The 9,455-nt window shown below is 39.5% G+C and overlaps 1 protein-coding gene across 2 annotated transcripts; it reads right to left on the minus strand.

The window, feature by feature from the left end:
* Positions 1–398: 398 nt before the first annotated feature.
* Positions 399–7,117, minus strand: LOC139386822 (spindlin-W-like). 2 transcript variants are annotated; one of them, XM_071132648.1, is made up of 5 exons: positions 7,004–7,117; positions 5,626–5,667; positions 5,260–5,525; positions 4,156–4,389; positions 399–3,321 (listed from the first exon to the last, which is right to left on the minus strand). In XM_071132648.1, exons 2-5 carry the CDS (start codon positions 5,643–5,645, stop codon positions 3,116–3,118), a joined length of 726 nt encoding a protein of 241 aa, XP_070988749.1. In that variant the 5' UTR covers positions 5,646–5,667; positions 7,004–7,117; the 3' UTR covers positions 399–3,115. The 2 variants fall into 2 exon arrangements, with proteins under 2 accessions (XP_070988749.1, XP_070988748.1); XM_071132647.1 differs by having other exon boundaries at positions 404–3,321; positions 5,239–5,525.
* Positions 7,118–9,455: the final 2,338 nt, after the last annotated feature.

A 9,455-nucleotide genomic window follows, 5' to 3' on the forward strand; every position in this document is an offset into this window, starting at 1 on the left:
GTGAAACTGGTTGAGAGAATGCCAAGAGTGTGCAAAGTTGTCATCAAGGCAAAGGGTGCCTACTTTGAAGAATATAAAATATATTTTGATTTGTTTAACATTTTTTTGGTTACTACATGATTCCATATGTGTTATTTCATAGCTTTGATGTCTCCACTATTATTCTACAATGTAGAAAATAGTAAAAAATTAAATAAAATAAAAAAACTTGAATGAGTAGGTGTGTCCAAACTTCTGACTGGTACTGCATGTATAATTATTTTTTAATGTCAGATAGGCAAATACACAATGTAATTGTATGCCCACTTCCTTATACTCATTCTACTTCTCCCTCGCGCCATATTCTCATGCACAGGAATATGGGAGATATGCTATGTACCAGGAGCTGGGAACACACACCTTGTGCAAAAAATATCTCTTTTATTATCCATGATAGTGTTGTTACACAAACAGACAAAACGGAAAATTGAACACTTGTAAGCTTACTAAATAATCAACTTTTGTAGAAAGCAGCAAAATAACATGGTAAATATATTTCCTCTGAATCTCTCGACAGTCCTGTAAACTTGCAAACTACACAATAAATCACCGTAACAACGGAGGAGAGGGAGGAGAGAAAATTCTGATATTTTCCCAAACAGAGCTTTTGAATACCACTGACTGTCTGATGGGCATGATGAAATAATTAATGGTTTTAATAGATAGCAAACACTGTGAGAATGACAGAGCAGAACACAAGAGAGGAGGACAACAAGTTTCCAAATGTATGTAGCATTTAAGATCTAAATTAAGTGGCATTTTGAGGTAACATTACTTTTAAACTAAATTGAATTATTTAGGGCCTTCTAGGCATTGTAAAATGTCGTCTCTTTGGCAAAATGCCACTACTGGAAAGGAATCTTCAGCGGTCACACAGATAAAGATAAAAGGTCTTTATCTTTGTTCAACTTCTCTCAACAATTGCTAATTTCAAAAGTCAATTTCAACATCAACCTTTTTAGTGTGGATAAATAGCCCCATTAAAACATATGTGCAGCTTTATAAAAGCATTCACATAAGGGACATTTTTACACCTTAATTTCTGAGGTGAACAAAGAACAAAAACTAAGCTAGAAACATGAAACGGTTTTATGACCTTTTATGTTTAATTCCTTACTTAAAAAAAGGTTTAAATGCTAAGTAAACCTGACCACTAGTGGGGAAAAATAATGAACCAACAATGGCTGCAATCGCAAAATAAAGCATTATTCAACATCAAACAGGAAGAGCAAATAATACCAAAGCATCTTTGCAGTATTTTTTAAAATGCGACACACATTACAGGTATTTACAAAAGGTAAGTACAGTTACGGGCATGACAGTCTAACAACATGACAGAAATATTACATTATTCAACCATGACTACGGATTGATTGTAATCCAAAATGTCTTAAACATGACTCTCTGAACTTATGAAACTAGTAGCTAAGTCAAACAATTCCTCTCAAATTAAAATGTGAGCTTAGCTGGTGTGGGTGTTTCTGAAACATGAGCAGGCAAATCTTGGCAATTGTTTATAATTTCTATTAAATAACATTATTTTCTTGCACTATTCAAGCAACACATTTGAACATTAACATAGGTCATTTTCACTGATAATATCTACTTCCTTAGCCAAACAAAACACTAATTCTATTGTCCATAGTAACCAAGTCATCAACCATCAGTTGGGAATACATTGTATCAAAGCCTTTGCCCTGGTACAAAGTTCGTATCCATGTTTTATTTCAGAATATATAAATAAAAATGATAGCTAAATATGTTTTAAAATAAGTTGCACATAGAGATAAGAAAAATAAAACATTGCTGCTTCATCTCTTGTTTCTTAAAGTAACTGTCGAGTGAAAATGTAACTTTAAAGAAAGTTAATATTCTGTTAAGCCAAATAATGTTGTTGACTCGTCCTATACTCATGTGGCCAAAGCATAAATTGGAGAAAAATAAACACTTTGAAAACCCCACCTCAAACTTGTATCTAAAACAGACAGTTTAAATAGAGTATGATGTCATACTCCTGAGGAGGATGAGCTGGCCAATCAGCGGCCTACTCGCATTCAAATTTGTGATGACCAGTATACGCCCACACCATTATGTTGTTGGGGTAACACACACACCATTCAAATACAGAAAAGCTGCTTTTTAACATACTTAATTACTTTTTTTTGGAAGGAAAACTATTTTTCTCATATTGAAAGTAATTAATTGTCATATTTCATAGAAATCTGGAAAAGTTTGACAGTTACTTTAAATGAAAAATAAATAGATGTAAGCTTTGAGCTGTTTACAAAAGCCTAGTCGATCTAAGTCACAGATTTTACACTTTTAGCAAACTTCTGACCTTGGTAGTCCTTCTCCCATTAGATGAGACAAGGCAGGGAACATGTCCACAATAATGACAGTAAGTGTCAGGTTTGCAGAGATTCATTTCAATCCAGTCAACTCAGGGGAGGTATTCAAATTCCATTGATGAATTAAGCCTCTCAATATTTCGATTTGGTAAATACTGAATTTTGAACTCACTTCCTGAATTGACTGAGTTCAAATGGGAGTCGACCTCAAGGTGGGTGTACAGGTGTGAGGGTCTGAGGCGAGGGGACTAGAAAGTCCTTCCTAGGTAGGTTTGACCAGGTCGGATTGTATTCTAGGTAGGTTTGACCAGGTCGGATTGTATTCTAGGTGGTTTTGACCAGGTCGAATTTGTATTCTATGTGGTCTTGACCGGGTTGAGTTTTATTCTAGGTGGTCTTGACAAGGTCAAGTTGTATTCTAGGTGGTTTTGACAAGGTCAAGTTGTATTCTAGGTGGTTTTGACAAGGTCAAGTTGTATTCTAGGTGGTTTTGACAAGGTCAAGTTGTATTCTAGGTGGTTTTGACAAGGTCAAGTTGTATTCTAGGTGGTTTTGACAAGGTCAAGTTGTATTCTAGGTGGTTTTGACAAGGTCAAGTTGTATTCTAGGTGTTTTTGACAAGGTCAAGTTGTATTCTAGGTGGTTTTGACAAGGTCAAGTTGTATTCTAGGTGGTTTTGACAAGGTCAAGTTGTATTCTAGGTGTTTTTGACCAGGTCGAGTTGTATTCTAGGTGGTTTTGACCAGGTCATAAACGTGGATGTGGAAGTCGTCGTCGTATTTGATGTAGTAGACGGAGGGTTTGGCGGGAACCTGGTAGATAACCAGCCCAGTCCTCTTCACGCCCTTATCAGTGACGTACTCCACCTGCTTACCCACAAGGCTCTCTGTCTCCTCGCCTGGCTTCCTGTCCGCAGGCAGCAGGTGTTTGTTCTCTGGGAAACGAGGGAAAAAATAAAGGAGGAAAAAAAGAGATATGCATATGGTGTCTGCCATCTTACTTCACATACCAGAACAAATACTTCCTCCTCTTTCAGGTCCTCTACTCAGCAGCAAGCCACGTAAGACCAGTTCTCATGCTCTCAACAGACTACAACCATTTCACCCAGTAGCCTCATAAGCCATTCATGACCTGATTTTGAGTTGTCTTTCTGGATGTATACTTTGATCCCCAGCAGCATCTGCCCAGCATAATCAGACGTGTGTATATCTCTTCTGTATATCTTTTCCTTGGCTTTTACATGTCAAATCTGCCTTTCATTCAGCTTTACAACAATTACTTCATCCTCAGGTTCTGATAGTACCGTGGACATGGCTCCCTCCCAGGCCATCCACATACTGTGCTGTATGTCCCTATTTCAACTGCTCTATGCAGTGAAGACCATTTCTATTTCTTCTTAGGGAGATAAGATATGTGTGGGTTAAAGTCTTTACAAAGAACTTAATGTTAAACTAGGTTTACAAACTCCTTTACTAATGTTAAGGTTTCCCTTTTGTCAGCACTAACCATTGCAACAGACCTGTGATGTGTCAGACCCTCTGTCACGTCCTCTTCTAAAGGTTAAGATAATTATATGGAGTAAATAAAAGTCCTCTAAAGGTTAAGATAATTATATGGAGTAAATAAAAGTCCTCTTCTAAAGGTTAAGATAAACATATGGAGTAAATAAAAGTCCTCTTCTAAAGGTTAAGATAAACATATGGAGTAAATTAAAGTCCTCTTCTAAAGGTTAAGATAATTATATGGAGTAAATTAAAGTATTTCGCACCAGCTTCAGGGAGTATGCGGAGGTCTCCGTCCTTATAGTCGTCCCAGAGCTGGTACATGTAGAGCACAGGGTCCTTCTCATAGGTGATGTAGTACCAGTTGGTCATGATGGGGGCGCGAGATAGCACCATGCCCCTCCACTCATTCTTCTCACCGTCCTCCTTCTCAAACAGGTGCTCCACAGCCTTGCCCACCAGCTCTGGCGCATCGTGGGGCACCTTGATCTTGTTGTTTACTATGGAGGAAAAGAGAAGGATTTATAGTTTTGAAAAACACTAAAATAGCAGCCTGGTCAACAATACGGAACACTTTTGGTTTCAGATTATTTCATTTAACTAGGCAAGTCAGTTAAGAACAAATTCTTATTTACAATGAGGGCCAACCCCGGCCAACACAGGGCCAATTGTGCGCCACCCTATGGGACTCCCAATCACAGCCAGATGTAATACAGACTGTAGTGACGTCTCTTGCACTGAGATGCAGTGCCTTAGACCGCTGCGCCACTCGAGAGCCCCAAAATAGAACGTGTGCTGGTTCCACCAGGCTACTAAAATAGTTAAATAACTTAGACTGAGAGAATTGCTCTTTTTGTGTACTTTGAGGGCGAGAGGTAACATGGGGAAACAAATACTCCATTTAAAAAAAACAGCCCTAGGCCCTTTCGATCTGAATGTAATGGATAGGTCCAATCCTATTCAATTCTTCTACATTGACACATATACAGTACAAGCTAGGTGCTGTGGTGATGGGATTGAACAAAATGATCTTGCATCGAGTTGACAACACCTTTATCTTGTGGTTTGTTGTACAGGAGATTACAATTAGCAATGCGCAGAAAGGTCACATGATAACGAAACGGTAGGTCATTAACCTACAGATAAGGAGAGCAATGGGGATAATGGTATGCAGGCTTTTATTTACAATAAGGCCTTTATAAGATTAATCTGTTGTGTACATACTGACCTGGAACAAAGACCAGCACACACTGTTCTTTTGTGTTTTGTACATATTCGCTTGGTGGTCATTCCAGGTCGAGAATTTCTTCTCTCATTACCAACATGCTTAAATCAAAGCTTTAACATACTCAAATAGTAGGTGAACCCACCGACTTTCTCTGTTAAAACCTGCAGGTTGGACACCCGCTCGTCTTTGAACAGCTCGATGCCATAGACGCAGTCGAAGCCGTCGTATTTGACCATGTACAGGGAGGTGTTGACGGTGAGGCGCTCCAGCACTGTGCCTTTCCACTTGGTCAGGTTGCCCTTCTCCCTCCAATTGTGCTCAATCCGCAGGCCCAGCAGGTTGTTAGGGTCTAGGGTCGATGACAGAGACAAACCCGAACTCTCACTCAGCTCGCCGCTGCTACGCTTTCTGAGAGAAGAATATAGGTGTAGGTTAAAGCATAACAGGAAATACCCAAAACAGTACTCAAATATCAGTGAAATAATCAAGAACAGGTGTTTCAACCTACCTGCCCCTTTTCTTGGACATATTTCCAGAAATTCACACAATCCTGTGGGCAGAGAGCAACGAGAGTGTATTATTTCAATGCAAAACCTTAAATAATGTAGCAAATGGCAGGGCAGGGAAGCGAACCCAGGTCGCTGGCTCACAAAGTGAGGATCTATGTTGCACCATCAGAACGGAAAGGCACGTCCCTACGCCCTCGACAACTCAGCCCCTCACACTTCTGGGTCGTAAGTTCACAAACACCATCCCACTTCTGACACCAGTGTAGCGAACAGCAGGGCAGGGGAAGTGAGCCCGGGTCACTGGCGTGAAAGGCATACACCCTGCGAATCGTGCCAATAGAGTTCACCCACTTAGAGGAAATAATAATGCGGCTGATAGATTCAGATTGAGATTCATTTAATACAATTGTATTGAGTTTAGGCTAATTATGAATTAGCATTTCACTAGGCTATATTGATAACACATGGACTGTGTCACGGGGTAGAAATACCTATATTCAAATGACAAATGTTAGATGGCACATTGATCTGGAGACATGCAATCTGCAAATCATAACAAGATAACCTGTTACAGTGTTATCTTATAATTAATTATGGCTACGCAAGCAATAAACCCAGACCCACCAGTGTACAAGTACCGGTGAGGATGGGTTATTTCACCCAGGTAGCCCTAGTTTTCCGCGAGTATACCACAGGCGTTGTTACAATGGTTGCATTTACACGGGCAGACAAATTCTGATATTTTTCGAACTAATTGGTGTTATGACCAATTAAATCAGCTCTAAAAGCATCTGATGTGATTGGTCAAAAGACCAATTAGTGGCAAAAAAATATCATAATTGGGCTGCCTGTGTAAACGCAGATTAAGTAGCCCTACCGGATGTCAACAAACAACGTCGCCCTCTCCCTCAACTGCTGCATGTGCAATTGTCTGTGAAATCATGTAATGTTTCTAATGTAATTTCGCTGCGGACCACGTTTCGTAAGATTGCAGCAATTTGATATTTTTGGACAAGCCAGATATATTCCTGACTACAACATCAAGGTGTAAGCATGCCTGTAAGCATTGATGTAGGCCTAGCCTTTCACATGCACGATTACGTTCAGATGTTGCCAATTGCTTTTCAAAGACGCGCGTGCCTATTTGCGCAAAGCGAAACCAATAATAGAACATTCAACGTCATGTAATCATGTGCGGTAATTTTGTGCCGTAACACTGACCACTGGTATACAGTAAAACGACCAACTGTGTTGGCATTTGCATTACCATAAATAGCGTAGACAAAATTGACACACTGGAGGGCTTGAAATGCATTATAATGTAGTGCAGTAACACGATTATCAAAGTAGAAAGCATATTTAGACAAAGAGAGTTACCTGGCCCCTATTTTCATATCTACTTCCCTCTGCTGAGCAGAATCCGCCTCATGAAGGCTACAAGGAAACAGTCTGACTACGGGAACTACAACTACCAAGATAGGTTTATGACTAAACTCTGTAAAAGTGTTGTCCTTCGCACAGGCCACTGGGAGTTCGTGTCCTTCACGTTACCCACCCAAATAAAGCCATTGCAATAGATTGGGTTGTGTAACTCACAAAGGAGCAAAAATAACGGTCTTTAGTGGAGCTGTACATTGTGGCTTTGACAAGCAATTAAATATTCAGTGTGTAGGCCTGTCTATTTCAGGAAAAATGCATGAACATAAAAAGTATCCATTTTGTTTTGCCTATCTGTCGGCCAAGCGTTTAGATTGAACTACATTTCCCACAATGCAATACACATCGCGGATTGGGCTGGGAAAATTCCTTTACAGCTGCACTATGACATGTATTTTTCCCTCAGCCCATACTTTCTTTGTCCTGCTATTCAACTGTGGGCCCATATGAAAAGCTAGCCTGCTTTAGGAAATAGATTTTTACATAGTCTAGACCTACAATGTGTGAGTACTTCTGTAGAATGGATGCATTGCATGTTTATATTTATATCAAATTATATAATATTGGCTACTAATAATAATATGTTAGCAATTATAAAATAGATCAATGTTGAATAAAGGCTTGGAAGTGGTGTTGTGAATGAGTCAACCAGGTGTTATTTGCAAGAAGGTGGAGGCACACAACACACACATACACACACAGCATTTGTAAATTTAGTCTGATAATAATCTGCACAAAACAGTTCATCTGATAATACTTGCTTCATATGTTTTCCAGTTTCTTGAAATACTAGGCAAATGCAACTTATTTCTATGTGAAAACTGAAATGGTCTTTTAATTCCTTTTCCATAGATGCTCTTATCCAGAGCAATGTACAGTAGTGAGTGCATACATTTTCTATACTGGTCCCTCGTGGGAATCAAACCCCTAGTATTGCAAGCACCATGCTCTACCAACTGAGTCACATAATATCATCACAAACCACTTGATGCCTCAATGTACTCAATTACTGTATTGGTCATCATCTTTCTTCATGGTGATGGAAAGTCTACAGGTACAAACCTAGATGACCAGCCTATGTACAATACAGTGCAAGGATGGTAAATTAATACTGCACAAAAAGTGGTTGTTTTCAATGTTATTTGATCAAGAAAAATATTTAATTTGTCTTATTTTGGCCGGTGTAGACAGTAATTGTAAATAAGAACCTGTTCTTGACTGACTTGCCTAGTTAAATAAAGGTTCAAAAATAACTTTGCACCTTTTGATGTAAATGTTTGAGGACAGGGTTTTCTGGGTTTTCTGGATTCCATTAGAATGACATCACAGAGAAAGGGACAGGGTTATGTTCTTTCTGGATTCCATTAGAAGGACATCACAGAGAAAGAGACAGGGTTATGTTCTTTCTGGATTCCATTAGAAGGACATCACAGAGAAATGGACAGGGTTATGTTCTTTCTGGATTCCATTAGAAGGACATCACAGAGAAAGAGACAGGGTTATGTTCTTTCTGGATTCCATTAGAAGGACATCACAGAGAAAGAGACAGGGTTATGTTCTTTCTGGATTCCATTAGAAGGACATCACAGAGAAAGGGACAGGGTTATGTTCTTTCTGGATTCCATTAGAATGACATCACAGAGAAAGGGACAGGGTTATGTTCTTTCTGGATTCCATTAGAAGGACATCACAGAGAAAGGGACAGGGTTATGTTCTTTCTGGATTCCATTAGAAGGACATCACAGAGAAAGAGACAGGGTTATGTTCTTTCTGGATTCCATTAGAAGGACATCACAGAGAAAGGGACAGGGTTATGTTCTTTCTGGATTCCATTAGAAGGACATCACAGAGAAAGAGACAGGGTTATGTTCTTTCTGGATTCCATTAGAAGGACATCACAGAGAAAGAGACAGGGTTATGTTCTTTCTGGATTCCATTAGAAGGACATCACAGAGAAAGGGACAGGGTTATGTTCTTTCTGGATTCCATTAGAATGACATCACAGAGAAAGGGACAGGGTTATGTTCTTTCTGGATTCCATTAGAAGGACATCACAGAGAAAGGGACAGGGTTGTGTTCTTTCTGGATTCCATTAGAAGGACATCACAGAGAAAGGGACAGGGTTATGTTCTTTCTGGATTCCATTAGAAGGACATCACAGAGAAAGGGACAGGGTTATGTTCTTTCTGGATTCCATTAGAAGGACATCACAGAGAAAGGGACAGGGTTATGTTCTTTCTGGATTCCATTAGAAGGACATCACAGAGAAAGGGACAGGGTTATGTTCTTTCTGGATTCCATTAGAAGGACATCACAGAGAAAGGGACAGGGTTATGTTCTTTCTGGATTCCATTAGAAGGACATCACAGAGAAAGGGACAGGGTTATGTACT

The sequence above is a fragment of the Oncorhynchus clarkii genome, chromosome 28 (genome assembly GCF_045791955.1).
Source record: "Oncorhynchus clarkii lewisi isolate Uvic-CL-2024 chromosome 28, UVic_Ocla_1.0, whole genome shotgun sequence".
In the NCBI taxonomy this organism is placed as follows: Eukaryota; Metazoa; Chordata; class Actinopteri; order Salmoniformes; family Salmonidae; genus Oncorhynchus; species Oncorhynchus clarkii.

Excerpts from the sequence above, each read along its gene's own strand:
- LOC139386822 (XM_071132647.1), bottom strand. The coding sequence starts at position 5,645 with ATGTCCAAGAAAAGGGGCAG. Across the intron at positions 4,390-5,238 it reads TGGGTTCACCTACTATTTGA|TAAACAACAAGATCAAGGTG; the intron begins GTATGTTAAAGC and ends TTTCCTCCATAG. Across the intron at positions 3,322-4,155 it reads CCGCATACTCCCTGAAGCTG|AGAACAAACACCTGCTGCCT; the intron begins GTGCGAAATACT and ends CTCGTTTCCCAG.